Source organism: Delphinapterus leucas, chromosome 20 (genome assembly GCF_059928025.1).
Source record: "Delphinapterus leucas isolate spDelLeu-1000000601 "Yukka" chromosome 20, BTC_Dleu_Yukka2, whole genome shotgun sequence".
NCBI lineage: Eukaryota > Metazoa > Chordata > Mammalia > Artiodactyla > Monodontidae > Delphinapterus > Delphinapterus leucas.
Window position 1 is genome coordinate 14,875,883 of NC_143148.1, and position 23,363 is coordinate 14,899,245.

General features: G+C 37.3%; 1 protein-coding gene across 4 annotated transcripts; it reads right to left on the reverse strand.

Moving 5' to 3' along the window:
* Nucleotides 1–7,719: 7,719 nt before the first annotated feature.
* Nucleotides 7,720–23,006, reverse strand: ZNF527 (zinc finger protein 527). Of its 4 annotated transcripts, XM_030761362.2 has the most exons (6): nucleotides 22,225–23,006; nucleotides 20,432–20,553; nucleotides 19,338–19,412; nucleotides 17,869–17,995; nucleotides 17,146–17,241; nucleotides 7,720–9,924 (listed from the first exon to the last, which is right to left on the reverse strand). In XM_030761362.2, exons 3-6 carry the CDS (start codon nucleotides 19,368–19,370, stop codon nucleotides 8,351–8,353), a joined length of 1,830 nt encoding a protein of 609 aa, XP_030617222.1. In that variant the 5' UTR covers nucleotides 19,371–19,412; nucleotides 20,432–20,553; nucleotides 22,225–23,006; the 3' UTR covers nucleotides 7,720–8,350. The 4 variants fall into 4 exon arrangements, with proteins under 4 accessions (XP_030617222.1, XP_030617221.1, XP_089758384.1 ...); XM_030761361.2 differs by lacking the exon at nucleotides 22,225–23,006 and having other exon boundaries at nucleotides 20,432–22,150; XM_089902258.1 differs by lacking the exon at nucleotides 22,225–23,006 and having other exon boundaries at nucleotides 17,879–17,995; nucleotides 19,338–22,151.
* Between the last annotated feature and the right edge of the window lie 357 nt (nucleotides 23,007–23,363).

Sequence of the window (23,363 nt, forward strand, 5' to 3'; positions counted from 1 at the left end):
GAGAATGAGGAGAAACTGCTTAATGGGTAAGGGGTTTACTTTGGAATGATGAAAATGTTTTGGAACTAGACAGGTGGTGGATGAACAGCACTGTGAATGTACTAACTACTACTAAATTGTTCACTTAAAAATGGCTATTTCCATATTATGTAAATTTCACTTCAACCATTTTTTAAATGTGAATGGTGTAAACACTGCAATTAAACAGCAGAGATTTGCAGACTGCATTTTAAAAACAATAACCAATTGTATGCTCTTCATGAGAAACGCATTTTAAATAGAAAGACACAAATAGGTTAAAAGTTAAAGGATGGGAAAAGATATGCTATGATAAGATTAATTAAAAGAAAGCTAGAGTGGGCATATTAATACCAGATAAAGTAGGTTTGGGAGCAAAGAATATTGCCAGGGACTAAGAAGTTCATTTTGTAATGATACGGGGATATATTAGTTAAGAGTACATAATAATCCCAAAGGTTTAGGCATTTAATACAAGAACTTCAAAACACATAAAGCAAAAGCTTATAGAACTAAAAAAGAAAAACAGACAAATTCACAATTATAGCCAGAGATGGCAAAAACCCCTCTCTGAAAACAACGGACAAGAGATAGTAGACTTAATATAACAGGTATTAAAAGAATAGGAAATACATAAATGTACCAAACTACATCTGTTTATTTAGTATATGCTTGAGTTGACATTTACAATAAGTGGGAAAGGTGGATTATTTGTAAATGACGCTGAGAAATGGGATAGCCATATGGGGGTAAAATGAGATCCTTACCAAAAAACTTAAAATGTAAAAAAAATGAAAGCACAGAAGTAAAGGAGAAATCATGTGAAACATTTTAAATTGTCTCAAGATGTAGGCCTTTTAAATATGAATCAAAACTTAAGAGCCTTAAAAGAAAATATTGGTAAATTAGACAACATAAAAATCAATTTTGCATGGCAAAAGAGGACTGTAAGCAAATTCAAAAAACAAATAATACACTGGAAAAAAAATTGCAAATCACTTAATAAGGAGCTAACTTCCCTACTATATAAGTAAAAGGTCACTTTCCAACTGAATATTGGGCAAGAAATATAGACAATTCACAGAAAAGAAGCTCAAACCCATTCATAATAAGAAAAAAGCAAATAAAAACTACACTGGGATATGATTTCCCACTTATCAGATTGATAAAGATCCAGTAGTTTAATGGTTTGCCCTAACAGATGAGAAATTTATACTCAAAAGCTCAAAATACGTATACTTTCTGAATATACATGTAACAGTTATAAAAATTGATTACATATGAGGCTATAAAGGAAGGCTCATTCAATTCCAAAGAATTAATATAAACCTCTAATGTAATAGCATTAGACACAAATAACAAAAAGATAGCCAAAAATTGTGAGTTAAAGAGGAACCCCTAAAATAAACTACAAAACGTGGAAATGTACAATGCAACAGCATAGGACAGAATACAACAATGAAAATGCTAAATGCCAAAACTGTAGGACACAACCTATGTAGTAGAGGGAAACATACAACTTAAGTACATTTGCAGGGAAAACAAAAAACTAAATTCTCAATTCAAAAATGTAGATTTGGAATATACAATGGAATATTACTCAGCCATAAAAAGAAACGAAATTAAGTTATTTGTAGTGAGGTGGGTGGACCTAGAGTCTGTCATATAGAGTGAAGCAAGTCAGAAAGAGGAAAACAAATATCGTATGCTAACACATATATATGGAATCTAAAAAAAAAAATGCTTCTGAAGAAGCTAGGGGCAGGACAGGAATAAAGATGCAGACGTAGAGAATGGACTTGAGGACATGGGGAGTGGGAAGGGTAAGCTGGGACGAAGTGAGAAAGTGGCATGGACATATATACACTACCAAATGTAAAATAGATAGCTAGTGGGAAGCAGCCGTATAGCACAGGGAGATCAGCTTGGTGCTTTGTGACCACCTAGAGGGGTGGGATAGGGAGGGTGGGAGGGAGACACAAGAGGGAGGAGATATGGGGATATATGTATAGCTGATTCACTGTTATAAAGCAGAAACTAACACACCATTGTAAAGCAATTATACTCCAATAAAGATGTTAAAAAAAACACAAAAATGTAGATTAAGAGGACAGAGCACACTCAAAAAAGAATTAAATGACAAACATAAAGGGCAGAAGAAATCAAAGAATTAGGAAAAATAAGAGAAAAGGATAACAAAACCAAGAGATAGGTTTTTTTGAAGATCAATGATCAATAAGTTAGGTAAACCTCTGTCAAAGCTGATAAAAATAAAAGAGCAAAGATGTAAATGAGAAAATGAGTAAGAATCCAAATGAAGTTAGAATAATTACAAAAGAATCTTATGAATGACTACTTGCAAACAAATTTGACAACCTAAACAAAATTAATACATTTCTAGAAAATATAAAATACCAAAGTTGGCACAAGAAACAAAATTTGAATAAACCTGGTACACTGAAATAATATAGAAACATCCCCTCAAAAGAAGAAAAACCCTAAAGCCCAGACGGACTTACAAGTACATTTTAACTAAACTTTTGTAAATAGATTTGATGACCTATTTGATAAGAGATAAACATGGCTAAAACAATAAAGACCCACTTGATAGAAGGTCCAAATGATGAGGAAGTATAGAGATATAAGCTTCAACTCACCAGTAGTCAATAACAATAATGCAAACTAAAACATTCAAGGAAGATAAAACTTATCAAGTGTTTACAAGGACACAGAGGTGCTCTTGGGGAGAATGTAAATAGTTGCAGCCATTTTAGAAAGTAATCTGGTTGTACCTTATAACACTGTGCAAAAAAATCCTTTGCACAATATTCTACAGCAAGTAGTCTAACCTAGCTCAGGTCCACAAGGGGACACATACCAGGATGTTCTTTGTGCCAGCCAGGAGTTGTATGCAGAAATGAATAAATTAAAAGTAGTAAACATTTATTATGAATTACTATGCAAATGTTAGAAGCACTGAATAGCATAACAGCACTGTGCACAGAAGAACATGATCAATCCAAAATATAGTACTGAGTAGAAAAAAGTGACACTTTTATAGCATAACACCAATAATATAAATTTCAAACACACAACATGACTTATTTGATAGGGGATATATACACATTTAAGGATGCATACCAAACACAGATGTGTATGTGCCCATGGGGGAGATTAGGAATTGGGAACGACGGGGGGAAGAACCAAGAACTGAGTGTTAGACTAAACAATTTTGGTAATATACTAGGAATTGAGGTCCAAAAATATAAATGCAAAATTTAAAAACCAAGAGCCATACACTTCCTGGCCTCTATTTTAATAGAAGGCAGAGTCCTAACAGCCCCATATATCCCAACAGGGAGCTCCGAAGAGACTCTGGAACTGCAGTTCCCTCTCCGGGATCAGAAAGAAGGGCTAGGAGCACGGCTGTTTGAGACTCCATACACTGGGAAACAGGACACAGGGGCAGAATTTGCAATTCTGTCTCATATAAGCAGCTGGCTCTCAGGCATGCAATTCAACTTCCTACTTAATTTCATCATTAATAATTGCCATGTTAACTGTTTACATATATTACAGTCAAGTAATCCTCACAAAAACATGGAAAGCTGTAATTATTTTAGTTTTACAGAAAACCAAACTGAGTCTGAAAGAAGTATAATCACCTTTTCAGGTTCTCCCAACTAAAAGACCTGACATCCATGTGAAGGTCTAATGCCAACAACTATACATGTGCCAATAATCAAGAGTGGATACTTCCACTACTCTTTCTGGAAGAACATGTGAGAAATTCCCCCACACAAATGCCTTAAGAAAGCTGACCAGGAAAGTGACTCATTCTTCTGTCACTAAAGTAGCCTCAACTCATGGCTTCAAGCAATCTGCTTTTCTCTATCATACAATTTATTGTCTCCCTGTCCTGAACTCTGTGAATAAAGTAGGGTACGGCAAATATTCTAAGAACTAGAATCAATGTGAAATGATGCTCTAAAAAGGAAACATTTTTTCCAGCTGTCTCTAAAAGGGACCCAATCATAATAGCAGCAAATTTGCCCTCAATTCATGTGCAGTCCTAGCATCCAAATACAGTAACTGCTAAAAGGGTACAGGACTCCATGGAAAATTTACTTCTATCAACACATCACAAAAACCTTTGCATTTGCTCAGGAAGAGATGTCTGAAATACTTTTAAAAGGAAAGAAAACCTTCTATTAGGAGGAAGAGAGCAAGTGGAATTTTAACACACCTGAAGAAGCTTAGCCATTTTGACTCATTTACATCAATCGAGGCAATTTTAAATTATCAATTTTCAAATGGTTTTTTTTTAACAATGTTATTGAAACAATATTCACAAATCCTAAAACAACTTCAAGTTTTATAGAGTAATTAATATATATTTCTTATTAAAATGAGCTCTACTGTGGGCCATCGTTTTCTTCTTGGGCAAGAGGAACAATAGAAAATATAGTATATAAGGAAAATGCAGTCTTACTTTAGACTCTTTCTCAGGCCCCCAAATCCATCTAACAAGACTTTTTGCTGAGGAAAATTATTTGAAAACTTCTATTTCTGATTTCATAACCTCTTTCTGTTCCTGACCAAGGTTCTTGGACTCCTTAATCAATAGAAATTGCTATGAGGCCAGATGAGAAATTCAGGCAAGTCTTTATTGGGACTCATGCTGCAGCACAAGGGAGAGAAAACAAGTAACAGATGCCCTTGCTCGCTCTTGGTGTGTGCGTGGGGGTGTGAGCTGATCCCTAAATGGGGTGAGGGTCAGGCTGGAAGGGTGGCTTAGGTGGTCGGCTCACCTCCTTGGTGGTGCTGTGTGCAGGGATTATATGCAGTACCCTGATTTTGCCCTCGACACCTCAGAAGTGGCAGTTGGGTTTTTGGTCTTTTTGTATCTTGTTCATAATTTGCCCCAACTACGCATGCATGCAGTTATTTTTAGTCCTATATAGTTTTTTTGTATTCTGTTTCTCCAAGAGACATTTGTCCAGGTGCACGCACTGTAGCAAAGTGTGCCAGGTTCCAGGTCCCAGCCTGTCTCATTTCAAAAGTATATGCCTGTTTTCTCCCTCCCTAAATTCCTTGGAAGGTAGCTAACTTCATGACTTCGGACAGAAAACATTTAGGATGGGTCTGGAATATCCTTTTATTGCCACAAAGTAAAGTTGCTTGCAGAGATGTCAGGGCAGCAGTGCTGAAGGGAGCAAGGAGTTAGCTTAAAGTGGCCCCAATGGCTAAATTCTGATAATTTGAGCATCAAAAAATATATATACATTATAATTAAACTGTGTTAAGACTGTAGAAGGCCATGAGTTCATGAGACTAAAAGGAAAAATGTTAAAATGCAATACATAAATACAGAGGCATAATAAAATGAGAAAGAATTTAGTAAGAACAAAGTATAAAACATATATATACACACACATACATATACATATATGCATTTCCTTTCCGTTAGGTAGATAAGGGCTATACACGTGTATATGTGTGTACGTGTATGTGTGTATATATGTAGCATGAATAGACAGATCTCTCATCTCTCCCAGGTCTTTAATCAAAAGTTAACTTCAAAAAAGGCCTTCCCTGGCCACACAATCTAAAATATCAACCTGGTCACCCAGCTCTTCCTTCATCTTTTTCTCCTTAGAAGTTACTCTTACATAGTATAAGTTTTACTTATATATATATTTTTATTGTCTATCTTCTTCTCTAGAAATTAGCTCTATGAAGGCAAGGATTTTTGTCTGTTTAACTCACAACTGTTACCTCCAAAGCCTGGATTAGAACAAAGCCTGCAACAGAAGAGGTGCTCAATACAAAAATTTTAAATAAAACACATACACATAAACACACAAATACAAACCTTCTACTTAAGCAAGAGTAAATAAAGAAAACTCTTCTATATGACAAGCAAAAACTGCATAAACTGTAACAAGGCAGAAAGATACGTTCAGCACAATAACCAGATTAAAAAAGAAATCCAAAAATTCATTGCCATTGATCACACTCAACCAAGTGGAAAAGGTTTAACCAGTGAGTCCTAAATGGATTAGTTCATGTCCTAAAGATAATTAACTAAACAGACTCAAACTCTTATCTCTTAGGATAGGAAATCTCTAGCTAGTCCTAATATCTATAACATACTAATAAAGCATGAGTTATAATGCTAAAAGATCAAGTCAGTATATCACAATAAGACAATGGATTGTATAGTTGCAGATAAACAAAATTTAGGTACCTCATTGTGAGGAGAAACATCAGATTGTAAAGTACAAACACCTGTGCTAAAGGCATGGGTGTAACAGATTTTATCAACATTACAAGTGAAGTTTAACTGTAAAAACAGAATCAGTGGCTTGGGTTTATATCACCTTGGAGGAAGAAATCAGGTGCCATACTTAGATCAAGAATCAATTAGTGAACAACTCAGACTCATCACTGGTCTGAGTCATTATTTTTTTTCCTTTAAGCTTAGTAAGTTTAGAGTAACCCTGAGGAGCTTTCTGATGTAAGTTATAACTAAACCCTTAGAACATATTCAAATAAGTGTTCCTATACCTCCAGAAAATATGAGAATAAAGGAATGATTACATGAATTTAGCTTACGATTATTAATATATTTTAGATTAGATATAATGCAAGTTTGGCAGTGTTTTAAAACCATTATATTTGTTTCTGCTCAAGGTTTGAAGTATTCAATTATACTAGGTCTGTAATTTAAGTTGTTCAAAGGGAATTTGTCTTAATATTTAAGAAAAATAATTTTCAGATTTTTATTAAAGTATAAATTGACTATTAAAGAAATTATATTAGTAGTCATTGTTTTGCTCCACGCACATATATACACATGTAAATCCTTCACTTTTTCATAATTCATTTGTCCTGATCTGTTTCTATAGATGCTCTCCAGACAATGCCCAAGATTATAACTGGTTCTAACTCTTCAAAGTGGCAACGTCTCCATATTAAAGTTTACCTTCGTATATACACTCAGATAAAACAGGAATATACTGCCCCACACCCTCCTGTTTCTCATTACTCTGAATAGTAATGATTTATACTCTAAAAATTTTAGACTCCAACTGCTTTACTTTAACCATTAGTTGAAAATGGCTCATTCTTTTTGTCTGCCAGCAATGTCTTGTCTAATATGTCTCGTTCCAAAGAAGTTATCTATAAACTTCTTAAACCAAGTTTACAACCCACCCACAAAAGACCTCACTTACAATTCCATCTTATTCTATCACATGATATGTTTAAACCCATGCTGAAAGTAGAAAATCAAATAATTCCTTTAAGATGAAGAGCCATTCATTAAACTGATGGATCCATTATTCTCTTAGCTGGCCAATCTTACTTTAAAGGTCTATAGTGAGTCACTGCCACAAATGATTTTAATTCCCTATGAGAAAGCCTGGTAATAAGTTTCACTAAGTGAATTTTTAAAAATTCTTCCTTATTGTGAAACAGACTAATGAATACTAAATTAGTTTTTATCAACAAATAAAATGTAACAATTCTCTCAGCTTTATGAAGGCTGTGTATTTAACTTTCATATACTTGTTATGAGGCTTATCCTCAGGATAAACAATTATGCCATATAAAAGATTAAGACTTTCTCACATGTGTAGCAAACATGGGGTGTATGAGTCAGGACTCTGATTCCAAGAGGCAAAAACCCAAGTCAAATTAACATAAGCAGAAAAAAGAAAATTTATTGGATCACAAAAATGAAAAAGTAAAAGATGGTGTAGACTTCAGACATGATTGGATACAGAAGATCAAACAGCATCCTCAGATTTCTGTCTCTGACCTCAGTTTTCCTTTGTGTTAGATTTATCCTGGGAAGGCTTTCTTCATGTGGTGGCAAAAAGGCTACTGGTGAGTTTTTAACCTTACTAAATCCTTGAAACTTGCAATTCTGGGGTGAGGAAAAAAAATCTTTTCTTACTACCCATAACAATGACCGCCTAGGACTCTACTGGTCTAGACAGGGCCATTTGTAAATCCCTTATCCATCATGAGGTTGAAGAAAATAATTGGCCTGCCTATGACCAATCTACTGCTCTTTCTGATTAAACAATTTCATCAGAATGATATGCATTAAGGGTGAGATAAGTCTCAAATAGGGTACAGAACAGATTCAAAAGTAACAGATGTCTACTACTCAGGCTATTTCAAATAAGGGATGCTCATGAACTGAAGGCTTCTCCATAGGTACTACATTCATAGAATTACTAACTGAAGAACTCACTGATATTTATTTAATAAGGACTGAATGGTGACTAAATGTTTTCTTTCTTATACTTGTTATACATAATCAGAGAGCTTCTCTATTATGAATTTTCTGATGTCGTCGAAGAGCTGAAGCACAGCTAAAATTGTTCCCACATTCATTACAGTTATAGGGTTTTTCTCCAGCATGAATTCTCTGGTGTAGCCTAAGGGACAAGATCTGATGGAAAGCCTTCCCACATTCATTACATTCATAAGGTTTCTCTCCAGTATGAATTCTCTGATGTTGATTAAGGTATGAGCCACAACTGAAGGCCTTCCCACATTTGTTACATTCATAGGGTTTCTCTCCTGCATGACTTCTCTTATGATGAATTAGAACTAAAGCATCACTGAAGGCTTTTCCACATTTACTGCATTCAAAAGGTCTCTCTCCAGTATGAATTCTATGATGTCGATTAAGTTGTGAGTCAGTCCTAAAAAACTTCCCACATTTGATGCACTCATACGGCTTTTCACCAGTGTGAATTCTCTGATGTTGATTAAGGTGTGAGCGATAGCCAAAGGTCTTTCCACATTCATTACATTTAAAGGGTTTCTCTCCTGTGTGAATTCTTTGATGCAGAGTAAGGGCTATGCGTCTGCTGAAGGCTTTTCCACATTGATTACATTCATAGGGTTTCTCTCCAGTGTGAATTCTCTGATGTTGATTAAGGTGTGCACTCTGTCTGAAGGCTTTGTTACATTCCTTACATTCATATGGTTTCTCTCCTGTGTGAATTCTCTGATGTTCCACAAGGAAGGCATAACGGCTAAAGGCCTTCCCACATTCATTGCATGCAAAGGGTTTCTCTCCAGTGTGGATTCTCTGATGTTGAGCAAGGTGTGCACTCTGTCTGAAAGCTTTGTTACATTCCTTACATTCATATGGTTTCTCCCCAGTATGAGCTCTCTGATGCTCACTGAGAAAGAAGTCATGGCTAAAGGCTTTTCCACAGTCATTGCATGCATATGGTTTCTCTCTACTGTGAATTCTCTGAGGTTGAGTAAAGAACGAATAACAGCTAAAAGCAGCACCACATTCAACGTATCCATGGGATAATTTTCCAAGATGAGTTGTGTGATGTTGAGTAAGTAATGAGTGGAAACTTAAGAGATCTGAAAAATCATTACTTTCGTAATGTTTCTCCCCAGGAGGAATTTCTGCATCTTTACTAAGGTATGTATTCTGGTTGAATTCTTCACATTCATTACCTATCAAAGATTCCTTCTCAGCATGTAGTCTTTTATGTTCAGTTAGAACTGAATTTGGGGGGAACATTTTATCATAAATATCAAATTTATGTACTTGTTCTACTGTGGGAACTCTCTGTTGTGTTAAAAGTACTGAGTTCAAGAGAACATTTATCTCAGAATTATTATATTCATTGTCTCTTTTCATGGCAGAGATTTCCTTAAGAGTTGTCACTTGCCTGAAATGACTCTCCCGATTTCCCTGATGCTGCTCAAATTCACCCTCATATTTCCAGGCTTCTCTGAAACTGGAGGATTCAAGGCCATAACTTGTAAGTCTTTCCATTATCATCCCCTGGGATATTTCCTCTTCATCAATGTACCATTTTGGAGATAATGCCTTGATTTCATACAAAGAGTCCCATTCTGAAAAATATCAAGAAAGCAAATGTCTCCTTTTTACCCTTCCAAAGAGAAAGAAAACTGTTATAGAAGAAATTAAAGAATTTACTTGGAGGAAAGAGGGGAGAAAGTCATGGTTATGACTTTTTTTTTTTATCAGTTTACATTCCTGTCAGCAACATGAAATATGTCTTCGAACCCATTCACACTGGCTAACACCATTCTAAAAATATTTGCCCTTACAAGTAAAGAGTACCTCATTATTGTTTTAATTTGCAATTCTATGATTATAAAATTGAGCATTTTCATATATATTTATGTACCTTTTATATATTTTATGGTTTCTTCTTTGGTGAATTCCTTATTCAGGTACTTTGCATATATTTTAATTACACTGGCATTTCTTTTAAGTGATTTATAGAAGTCATTATAAATTTAAGACATTAAGGCTTTTGAGCATTTTTCTCCCTCAAATCACATGTCATCTTCATTTATAATTTTATTGTCACATGTCATCTTGATTTATAATGCTTCTGATAAAATTTTTTAAAAATTTATATGAACTCAAATCTTCCAATTTTTTCATTATAGAGCCTGGCCTTTATGTCATTTTAAGAAAGACTTTCCAAAACCCAATATTATACAAATATTATCTATAACTTTTAAGAAAATCTTTTTACACCACTAATTTGAAAAACTACTTTTATCTAATACTAAATTCTCATATATACATGGGTGTATTTTTGTACATTCTTCACTGTTCCACTGATCTATTTCACTGTTCTTATATCAGACCAATCTCATGGATAACAGGCAAAATTCTTAAATATTAAAAATTGAATCAAGCAGTATATTAAATAAATAATACACATGATGAAGTATGCAATTCAGAAACACAAAAATTGTTTATCGATAGGAAATCCTTTACTATATTATTATATTATTCTCTATACTTTCCTATATTTTTAACTTCATCAGTAAAAAAAGAAAAAGATATTTCCAGAAATAAAAACTTGACTCTCCAACCTGAGAGAGAACATATCTACCAGGAAAAAGTGACCCAAAATGGTCAAGACTAAAACATGTCCTGATAAAATGACTTTAAAATGAAAGGTTAGGCCCGTGAGCCATGGCTGCTGAGCCTGTGCGTCCGGAGCCTGTGCTCTGCAACGGGAGAGGCCACAACAGTGAGAGGCCTGCGTACCGCCAAAAAAAAAAAAAAAAATTGTGAGAGCTAAATCTGTTTTTATACAGTGAGAAACATGATGTTCCAGATGTATAGAACACCTGGATAAAATAAGAAAGCTACACATTTATGCTGGTCGTTTCAGGGAGTGGGAAAGAATGGCAAGTGGTAAAATATTATCTTTTCCTTTAATCTTTTTAAATTCCACTTGTTACAAAGAATTTGAATTACAATTGTACTTTAAAAAAGTAACAATGGAAATTTAAAAGAAAAAAATATATTGTGTGTTTAATTACATTTCATAGAATTATTATCCCTGAATCATAATTCTGTTAGTACACCAGTATAGAGATTATTGCTTAATATTTAGGTGAGAACCATTTCCTTTTGTTTTTGAGAATTCTGTAAAATCATTTCCAGTAATGGCACTCTTCCCCAAATCAAAGGTTTAACAAGGGAGATGCAAGCAGAATAATCATGAAAACACAAAGCAATACAACAGCAACAAAAAATTTCTAACTTCCAATAACAGCTCAATTTAGAAGAGGGTTTATGTCTTCAGAACAAAAGCATTCCTCCTTAACTTTCTAACCAGTCAAAATCTGTGTATTCTACAGAAAATCTGTGATGTTATTCCCATAAAACTACCCTTTACTGCTTCTGCCTCCATTAGATTTCCTAAGCACTAGTGTTTTAATGTACAGGTTTGAAACAAAATCCTAATGTGATTTATTTATAATGTGTGTGTTCTTTCTCTTATCCTAGTGTCTAAAGTCTTCTCCATGGCTGGACCCCGAATAATATACCTTTACGTGCTAAGTGATATCTGGAGAGTGGGAGAGGTTTAATAAATACCCTCTCCCTAAAGCGTACCCTAGCCCTAACCCATACGCTGACCCTAACCGGTACCCTAACCGTAACCCGTACCCTAACCATAAACCATACACTAACCCGTACCCTAACCATAAACCATACACTAACCCGTACCCTAACCCTAACCCGTAGTCGTACCCTAGCCTGTACCCATCTAGGAGATCAGAACAAAATATAAAGACACTTATACATAAAGGGAAAATATCAAGCTGGCATCAGACTTCTTTGTAACAACATTCAACACCAATACTATGCTATAAACAACTTAAGGAAGGAATGGCCAATTATGAACAAGGTAGAGCTTAGGGGGACATTGTTTGCATGAACTCTTTTTGAGGAAACTGCTAGAGAACAGATTTCAGCCAATCCAGAGAAATTTCAGCAAAATGACCTAGTGGAAAACACTAAATATATATAACTACAGAATTAAGACAAAAGGAAAGGTTGGGATAAATGTGACACAAGAGCATGTAAATATAATATGCCTGGACAATGAAAAAAGCATACAAGTAACAAAATTTGGGAAAACAAGGTGGGGAGTATAATAAGGTTACTTATTGACACATCTGTAACAGGTGAAAAAATCAAAGGCTAGTTTTTAAAGCTGACCAATCAAGTAATAGAAGGAATAAATACTGTCTAAAGAAACAGAGCCCTATAACCGTGAAGGCACTAGAACAAAAGAAGAATCTTTCTAATTATTATAAAAACTATAGTATTACACGACCAAAAAAAGCCTAGGAAAACAGACAAGCTAAAGTCTTTTTTAAAAACTGTAAAAATCAGAAAATATAACACAAAACAATGTACAGAATTAAGCCCAAACATATTAAAAACATGGTTGGACTTTCACCTATTAAATTGAAATGATATCCAGACTGGTTCACAAAGCAAAACTCAATTCTATACTGCATATAAAGCTCACGTTTAAAACAAGGTGATTTTACAAAGTTGAAAATAAACAGATGATAAAGGCCCTAAAGAAAGCATAAAAAGGCAAGAAACAGATTCTCCCCGAGGGCCTTCAGAAGGAAGGCAGGCTGCCAACATCTTGATTTTAGCCCTGTGAGACCCATTTTGAACTTCTGACCTGGATCCAGAGCTGTATGATAATATTCTTGTGTTGTTTTCAGCCACTACATTTGTGGTAATTTGTTACAGCAGCCATAAGAAACTAATATAAAAAGCAGACAGGTACAACATTTTGGGGAGGAATTTGTCAATTCCTAAACTACATATGCACTTACTTAGCAATCCTACATCTACAAAACAACCCTGAAAATAAAGCCTCAACAACAGGAACATACATATTTACAAGGTTATTTATAGCAGCATTGTCTGTAATTGTAAACTACTGCAAACATCCTAAATGTTCACACATTATAGAGTATTCAATAAATTACCATAACATCCACAGAATGGAGTATTCTGCAGCTGTCAGAAAAATGAGGAAGCTCTCCATGAATTCATATGGAGTGATTTCCTGTACAGCTGACCCCCGAACAATACAGGGGCTATGGGTATAACTTTACAGTCAGCCCTCCGAATCTGCAGTTCAGCATCAATGAATTCAACCTACCTCGGATCGTGTAGTAAGTATTTATTGAAAAAATTCACATATAAGTGGACCCTCGCAGTTCAAATCATGTCGTTATAGCTAAGTGAAAAGGGCAAATGCAACTACAGGTATATCTGCTCATTTGTGTAAAAGAAACATAAAAAGGACCAACCTGAAAATAAAGACTGGTGATCTACAAGGGGTGGGTAAGAAAGGGGCAGGAAGAAGTAGGGAACAGAAACAATACAGTAAGGATGAGGAGGGAGCGACACTTTTCTGAGGATACATTCTTGCAAAGGTCTGATTCTTAGGAGCATAGTAATGTTTCAGATATAAAAAAAAAAAGGAAAATCAACCAGGATGTAGTAGGAATCAACAGAAACAAATGAACCTAGAAGAACTAACCTAAGTAACTCTGGAAAATAGTTTTTGACTGAATACTTAAGACTAAAAAAGTACATTTGTACCTAAACACAAATAATGTAATCTACTTAGTAAATTTATTTCTCACAGAGGAATAGGTTAGAAATTCTGAAACTACTTTGTGTGTACACTATGGAGGAAATAATTAAATACATTGCTTCTCACTGTCAGAAGAAGAAATTACAAATAAGTAAAGGAGAAAGGCTATGATAAACCCTGTGGAGGGTAGGACTAAAATCAAGGTATCAATATAAACGAATAATTTAATGTATTAAAAAAATAAAGACAGAAATAAATATAAAAGTGTGTCTGTCTAAAAGTGTGTGTTGCTATACATACATATATTTTCCAGCTCAGTCTGCTGTGAGGGCCTAGAAGAAATCACTTCCAGTAGCAATAAGTACACCTAGTACCCAGACCTTGGTTTTAAACATCATTTCCCAATAAAAGGAACCAGGGCTCCTTGGAGAAGTGGTTGATTCAAGGCTGGGGAAAGGAAAACAAGATGAACCTGGAACACCTGGAACCACGAAGTGGGGCATATTAAAAGGTCATAGGAACCAACTTGAAGAAGATCTAAATGGTCAAAGCTGGAACACTTTGAGCAACAAAATAATGATACAGTAGTTTTAACTCATAGGGAAAAAAAACCCATCATTCCATAAATATGAAGAAATATTTTAATATATAAACAAATGGGAGAGGTGAAACAGCTCTTCCAGACAGAACAATCCTAGTTAATATGTGTAAATAAAAGAAGGAAATAAAAATGTCAACATTAGGTCAATACCACAACAGTGGTAACTGTTGCAGACAAGATCCAACAGGGCCGTGGATGCTAAAATTAGTGGGCAAAAGTTTCAGAAGAAACTGAATAGTATCAAGTATCTTCCCCAAATATTTATTAATTATAAATAGAAAAATAGTAACTTTACAATGGAGAAACCAGGCAGATACCACCTTCACCAAGTGATGGAAATTGACATCACTGATAATAAGATATATCAATATTATCAATCCTTTGGTATGATGCACTCACTGAGAAGGATACAACATTATTTCTGTGGCACTCTTTTCAAAAATGCACCACCTCAATCTAATCATGAGAAAACGTTAGATAAACCCAAATAGAATGCAAGCAAATGTAATGAGCCATTTGTCTAGAGTGAAGCATATCTGAAGACTCTGGAGAGATTTCTCCAAGAAGGTAAAATCAATAGATAACCTAATGTGTCTGAGTGTCTTAAGAGATTTAAACAATTGATCAGGAGTTAAGAATTGAGTTAGGAATATGTATATAGAAAACTAAGGGAAAAAAATAGACAAAACCCCAGATAATTATTAATGCTAAGAAAAAGAAAAAGTACAGAAAAAGTAACCTTGGTATATGCACAGCACAGCTACGACTAGCACTTAATAGCCATAATAATGTAAACACTGAACAGTGGTTCAATAAAAATTAAGATATTTGTATGGGACCTAATCAAACTTACAAGCTTTTGCACAGCAAAGGAAACCATTAAAAAAAACCCAAAAGACAACCTATGGAATGGGAGAAAATGTTTGCAAATGATGCGACAAGGGCTTAATCTCCAAAATATACAAACAGCTCATGCAATTCAACAACAGAAAAACAAACAACTCAATCGAAAAATGGGCAGAAGACCTTAATAGACATTTCTCCAAAGAAGACATACAGATGGCAAGCAGGCCCATGAAGAGATGCTCAACATCACTAATTATTAGAGAAATGCAAATCAAAACTACAATGAGGTACCACCTCACAACAGTCAGAATGGCCATGATTAAAAAGTCTACAAATAACAAATGCTGGAGAAGGTGTGGAGAAAAGGGAACCTTCCTACACTGCTGGTGGGAATGTAAGTTGGTGCAGCCACTATGGAAGACAGTATGGAGGTTCCTCAGAAAACTAAAAATAGAATTACCATATGATCCAGCAATCCCATTCCTGGGCATATACCTGGACAAAACTATAATTCAAAAAGATAAATGCACCCTTATATTCATAGAAGCACTATTCACAATAGCCAAGACATGGAAACAACCTAAATGTCCATCTACAGATGAAAGGATAAAGAAGATGTGGTACACACACACACACACACACACACACACACACACACACACAATGGAATACTATGCAGCCATAAAAAGAATGAAATAATGCTATTTGCAGCAACATGGATGCAACTAAGAGATTACCATAATAAGTCATAAAGAGAAAGACAAATACCATATTATATCACTTATATATGGAATCTAAAAATGTGACACAAATGAACCTATCTACAAAACAGAAACAGACTCATAGACATAGAGAACAGACTTGTGGTTGCCAAGAGGGAGGGGGTGGGGGAGGGAAGAACTGGGAGTGTGGGATTAGCAGATGTAAACTATTACATATAGGATGGATAAACAACAAGGTCCTACTTATAGCACAGGGAACTATATTCAATATCCTGTGATAAACCATAATGGAAAAGAATATTAAAAAAAAGAATGTCCATATGTGTATAACTGAGTCACTTTACTGTACAGCAGAGATTGGCACAACGTGGTAAATCAACTACACTTCAATTAAAAAAATAAATAAAACTTTAAAAGTTATGATATCAGTGAGATAGGAAGACAGAAATTGTGTGTGTGCGCGTGCATGCTCACACACATGTTGGATTCAGGATAAGAAAGTACTAAATTCTTATTTTCTTAGTGAAGATATTGGATGAGGACTAAACCTGAAAAAAACAATCAAGAAATAGCAACATAAACATATTTATTAGAGACGTGAAGGAGACACCAAAAGAAGCTGCAAAAGTAAAGAAAGTGGATCCCTCTAGGGAGAGGGAAACTGGGAAGCGGGCAAGAGACCTCCTTTTTTAAAGGAATAAGCCTTATAAAACAACTTGTCTCTTCAACCAATGTGCAAGCATAACTTTGATAAAAATAAAAACTCTAAAAAGAAATCTAGAAATGTATATAACTCTATCCATAAAGGGGAAAGAAGAACTTAAAAGGAACAAGATTCAGGGTAGAGGTAGAAATATTATTGAGAATATAACTTGATATAAATAGAGAGGAAATGACCCCCTGAAGCCCAGGACAGCCTCCTCAAATGCAGGGCAGTCTTCTTATGACCACTTGTGCTGTCACCTTACAACAGCCCTCTCTGTTCCCCGTCACTCACCTGCATATTGACCATCTGACATCTCTCTCTCCACCATGCAAGGATCCTTCCCTTGCTCCAATAAGGAGATCATGTTGGGCTTAGAAATGGAAAGTCCTGTTTACAGGAGAAGAAAAATGAGAGCCAGCAAGACAGACAGATAGATAAACAAATCAACTTGCTATTGCTGTTCCAGACTCAGACTCAATCTCTTGGTCATTAGGCAAGAAAGGACATTAGAGGAAGGGCCAGAGAATGGAAAGATGTTTGAATGGAGAATGAGGCAAAGCTTCTTTCATAGCAGCAGTTCTCAAAGTACTAGAGCAGAAGAACCATCACCTAGGAACTTATTAGAAATGCAAATTCTCAGGCTGCCCCAACCAGACCTACTGAATCAGAAGCCACAGTGGTTCTCAAATTTTAATGGGTATCAGAACCACTTGGAGAGCTCATTAAAACCCAGACTATTAGGCCTATTCCCAGAATCTGTAGGTCTATAGTGGGACCCCATAATTTGCAATTAAAAAAATTTCCACGCCATACTAATGCTGCTATCCCAAACCATCTTTCTAGAGCAAAGGGAACTATACTCATTTATAACTCTATGAAACTACTTTGAATAATTTCCTGGGAACACGAAGTAGAAATCCAGCTAAGCATTTAAGATGCCCTAGATATTCCCAATGGAGGAAGCATAAACATCTCATAGGGAAGATTTGAATTATGGGGGATACATATCCTTACCAAGCCATACCAAGTTCCTGTAGTTCTCCAACATGACATCTCTGTACAAATCCTTCTGAGATGAGTCCAGCCATTCCCACTCCTCTTGGGAAAAATTTAGAGCCACATCCCTGAAGGTCACCAAACCCTGAAATTTTTAAAAAAATGCTGTTTGCCAAGTACTCCCATATGGTCCTAGCATCTTCCTCAGTCTCTCTCAGAAGAATTTAACTCAGTTGATCATCTCCTTGAAATGCTTTCTACTATTGACTCACGGGACCCACACTCTCCTGGTTTTCCTTCTACATCAGTCCTTCTTAGTCTCTTTTGCTGATTCCTCCTCTTCTTGTCAGCCTCTTATATTGAATGCCTTAAGCTCAGTCCTTGGACCTCTTTCCTATCTACATTCACCACAACCCTACCCTCAAGATAATCTCATCCTGTCCCATGGCTTTAAATACACTAATGACTCTCAAATTCACATCTCCAGTCCTGAACTCTAGATATATAATCAATACTTTACTTGGATATCCAAAAGGTCTCTCGAATTTAATATATCTAGAACTCAATTCTTGATTCTTATCTCATCCCACCCTGTCTTCCCATCTCAGTAAATGGCATGACCATTTACACAATTGCCCAGGTCAAAAATCTTTGTAGTCATTCATGATTTCTTTCTTCCTCTCATACTCCACAACCAATCCCTGATCAAATCCCATATTTTATATCTCCAATATACACCCAGAATCTCACCAGCTCCAATGCCACCACCATGGTCCAGGCAGCTATCACCTCCCACCTGGATTATTGCAGCAGTCTCCTGACTGGCCTCCCTCCTTCCACTGTTACTTCTCTGCTATTTATTTTCCTTTTAAAACATAAATCAAATCACATCACAAATACCCCAATGGTTCTCCTTCACCTTTAGAACAAAAATCAAAGTTCTGGTCATGACTTTTAAGGGCCTGCATAATTTGGTCCCCAGCTACTGCTCTAATCTCACAATGCACATTTCTGTCTGAGGATACTGGCTTATTGCTATCCCTGGAACACATCAAACATGCTCCCAACACAGTAACTTTGTACTTGCTATTCCTTCTACTTTTTTAAAGCTCTTCCCAGATCTCCACAAAACTTACTCCCTACTTTCACTCAGGTTTTTCTTTGCTCAACTGTCACTTTCTCAGAAAAGCCATCCTTGATCTCCCTATTTGATAATCACACTCCATCCTTTATTTCACTTGCATTCATCTCCAACACAACAAATCGTGATTCATCTAAAGAGGAAAAGTTCTGTTCCACCATACATTTAAGCACAACACTGAGTAAAAATAGCAACTAAATGTTTTGTAGAAGGATTATATGAACAAATAGTGGAGAGAGAGAAGTGAAGAGTGCACTCACTGGGCTACTTGTGACTCTCTCTGAGGTCCCAAAGTCCTGAAAAATGATGTGGAATTTCTGGAAACAAAGTGAAAACATCAACTTACCTGGGACATGGATTTACATAGTCCAACAGCCATTCTTCCTTCCTTCTTCAATTTTCTCTTTTGGAGAACAAAGTCCTGAGAAGGGAGAGTTAAACAAGAAAAAAAATGGCAGAGCAGCCCTATGTTGCTGATCTGAGACTCACAGAGTTTTTTGCCCCTTTATGGTCTCTAGTTTCTTTACATGGACCAGCCCTACCCTGTTCCAAGATCTGAGAAAAAAGGCCAAAGCTGAACTTAACCCCTGAACTCCTGACTGATATTAAAGACACACAGCCTGAACTCAACAAAATCTAAAGTCCATCCTATCACCAATAAGACAATTTATGATCTAACCCTGGCTGCCCCTTAGACCTCATTTCCCACTCTTCTCCCCCTTATTCACCCTACTCCAGGCATACAGGTTTCCTTATAGTTCCTCAAACATTGTCCACACTCCTTTTTCAAGGCTGTGGCCTTGGCTTTTCCTTCTGCCTGGACACAGCACATTCCCTCTCTTCATTCTTATCTGTGCTCAATTGTTAACAACATTGGAGGGACCTCCCTATTCTACCTAAAGGGAATCTCCCTCCCAGTTATTATTTTTCCTTATCTTGATTTATTTTTCTTCTTAGCATTTAACATCATTGGACATGTTACTTTTCTTTTTTCTGTTAACTGTTGTCTTCCCAAACAACAGTATAAGATTTAAGACAGCCAGGATTTGTTGGGTTCACTGGTATATCTCTAGTGCTAGAATAATGCCAGAACCACTGTAAGTGCTAAAAACATATTTGATAAACAAATAAATAAATCTTACTGTGGCTCCTGTAATATAAATAGCAATGTTACACATGTTGTGTATGTCATTATCTTATTTAATCTTCACAAAACTGCAAAGGTAGGTATTATTATCCCCATTTTACCACCAAGTGAAATTGAGGTTCAAAAAGCTTAAACAGCTAACTCAAAGTCATAAGAGTCAAACTGCAGTGTGGCTCAAAAACTGGTCCTCTTTCAAGAGACCACAATGTTTGTATGGGAAATATTCAGCATAACCTGAGAAATCAATGCTATATGTTTTTCAGAGAAGCATATTCGGAGGTGGCAGGTGTTACCTCTATTACTCCACAGAAATTCAGCCTGAGGCAAACATTGACAAATTTCAATACCAAACCAATAAGAAACTGCACAGCCTGAAACAAGTTCCTTGTCTTCTCAGAGCCAACATTTCTTCACTCTGAAAACAAAGATAGTTGTGTTTGACTTAGAATTTAAGAAATACAACCCCCTAATTCTGCTACTCTGCACTAACCAACTCAATCTGTAAGAAAATTATTTCCTTAGTGTAATGCAGCTTGAATTTGTTTATAAAAGCCTTTGCAACCCAAGAGGAGAATCAGTGAAGTCTTCTCAGCACCTGGGAGCTCTAAGTAGCACATGCATAAAAAAAAAAAAAACTTTTAAATTGCTGTTTCAAATCGCTGTGTATCATTTGAATAATACTTTTCAAGTTTGAGATGAACCATCAGTCACTGAAAGGTGCTGTGAAAGACTTGTGCTTTATATAGACCCCCAGACACACACTGACTCTCCATTCCTTTCCTCATTGGCTATGTGACCTTGGGCAAATCAACCCAACTGTCAGAACCTTTCCTCACTGTCAAGATTGCTTGAGCCAACTCCTGGCATAGAGAAGTGCCACCCTTATTGCCACTTAGATTTTACACACACAGTTGAAAAGGAAATGAGAGCATTTTTCTTTATTACGTGAAGTCAGAACCAAACACTTAGTTCACTTGGTATGTGAGAAAAAGAGCCAGGGATCAGCCTCTCTCAGCACCAGACATGGAAGAGTTTTGACAAGGACAAACCTAAAATCTCAAACTCCATGGCCTAAGGAGAGGAAGACTGGTCTTTCAGGTTGGGCTTTCCTCCCCCAAATGCAGCCAATATGAGGATGGTTTCACCACAGTGTCTTTAGATTGGGTTCTGTTACTCACAAGGGGACCAAACAAAGATACCCAGGTTAAGTTCTATGTCCAGAAGGGTCCTAGTCCAAGACCACAGACAATACTCTTCAACACCCTCAGAACTCAGGGCCCCCATTTTTCACCCTCACAGCGTGGGAAAGATCAAGAGAGTTTAGCAATTAAAAGCAAGGCCTCTGGAGCCAAATTGCCTGGGCTTAAGTCCTGATTCTGTCATTTAGTAACTGTGTGAATGTGGGTGAGTAATTTTAATCTTTCTGTGTCTCACAATCACACACTAGGTCTGACATACACATACAAATTCTCACCCAATCACACACATATATATGGTCACATAATTGCGACTGTAATGTCACATACATACACAGTGGTATTAACACAAAGATAGAGATGACGATACACAGTTACTCCAACAGAGAGACAGTCACACACAATCTCATGCATAGTGACATACCACACAAAGTCACATATCCTGCCACAATTACTCACACAAAATTATACCTGCAGATATAGATGGTCATGGGCACGTAATGACACCTTCTGTCACACACATTCAAACGCAGTTATATCCACAGGGACAAGGGGTCAAACACAGTCACACACACACCCACACAGCGACACACACACACACAAAGTCACACCCGCAATCTCTCACAAACCCATACACAATAACACAGTTACACCTGCGGAGACAGTCACGCACAAACACACATAGACTCGGAGTTTTATACCGGAGACAGACGGTCACAGTCGCGCACAATTACATACACGGTGACACAGAAGATCACACCCTGTCACACCCGCAGCCTGTCACACAGTCTCCTCGGCGGCGCCCTCCTGGTTCCCACCCCGTTCCCTGCCGGTCCACCCCAAGCCCGGCCCTGCCCTCTAGCTCTCGCGCTTAGCCAGGCCCTACTCACCTCCCAGCGCCGCTGGCTCTGGAAACACGCCCAACGACCCGAGACCGGCGACGTCGCCTCCCAGAATCCCCTGCGGGGCGGAGCGGGGCGGGGACTGAGGCGCGCGGGACACCGAGCTCCGCTGGGTAAACTCCAGCTGCAGGAACCTGCACTAACGACTCAGCTTCTCCTTCCGACCACGCGGACCACGAGCCCCAGAACGCTTTGCGCCTCGGCCTCTTTGCGGAAAGAACAACATTTCCCAGAGGGCCCCGAGACACGCCTCGACATCGCGCCTGCGCTACAGGTGACCGAGGCCGCAGGTGCGGGTACCCGGAACGCTGTGTGCGACCCTGGGCGATCTTGGGCACTCAGATGACTCGGCTACTGTGTGTGAGGGAGTGGTGAAGCTGTGCACGTCCGTGACTGTTATTGAATGCTCAGGTGGGGCGGTTTGTGTGTGTGACTGTCGCTGCACACTTTTGTGCTTGCTCACTACGGGGCGACGGGTTCTGTCGGTGTAGTGAGCTTCTGTATTTTCAGTCACGCCCGTGAGTGTGGGTCGTTGTGTGACAGATTGTGGGTCTGTCCCGCCAAGAATGGGAGAGTGATTGTGGGTGTGTGAAGAACTGTGGCTGACTTTGGGCATGACGTTTCTGTAACTGTGTTCTTATCCCAGAGATCGCAGGAGTTTACCCATAATGGACGGTGTTTCTGGGCTTGTCTTTGGGGTTGAGTACGTGGGAGAAGAGTGTTTGTGTGTCTGTGTGTGTGCCTGTCTCCAGGTCTAACTGTTCTCCCACCCCCACCCAACCCCTCACCTCCGGCCATGGGTGGGGTCAGTGTTATCCTTATTTTTACTATCCCTTCTCTGATTGCCCCATATGTGATGCCAGGCACAGAGGGTAATTATATTCCAGTTGTAGGAAGATGCTCATTTGCACCAAAGCCATTTATAATGTTGTAGCCAACAGCTCTGGGGTTTATTGCTGTTTCTCCTTTTCACTTTAAAACTTTAATTAGGGCCCAGCTTTAAGAAAAACTGTCCACAGTCAGGAGGACAAGAATGTGAACCCCTGAGTGATGTTAAAGAAAACCAGAGCTGAACAGTAGTTGAGGGGTTTTGTTTTTTTTAATCCAGGAAATATTGCAATAGGGGG

Bases quoted from the DNA above. Each gene is read 5' to 3' on its own strand.
- ZNF527 (XM_030761362.2), bottom strand. From the start codon at position 19,370: ATGGCTGTTGGACTATGTAAATCCATGTCCCAG. The intron at 17,242-17,868 runs GTAAGGATATGT...TCCTGTAAACAG, and splicing joins CAGGAACTTGGTATGGCTTG to GACTTTCCATTTCTAAGCCC. The intron at 9,925-17,145 runs GTGAGTGACGGG...GATATTTTTCAG, and splicing joins GTCAGATGGTCAATATGCAG to AATGGGACTCTTTGTATGAA.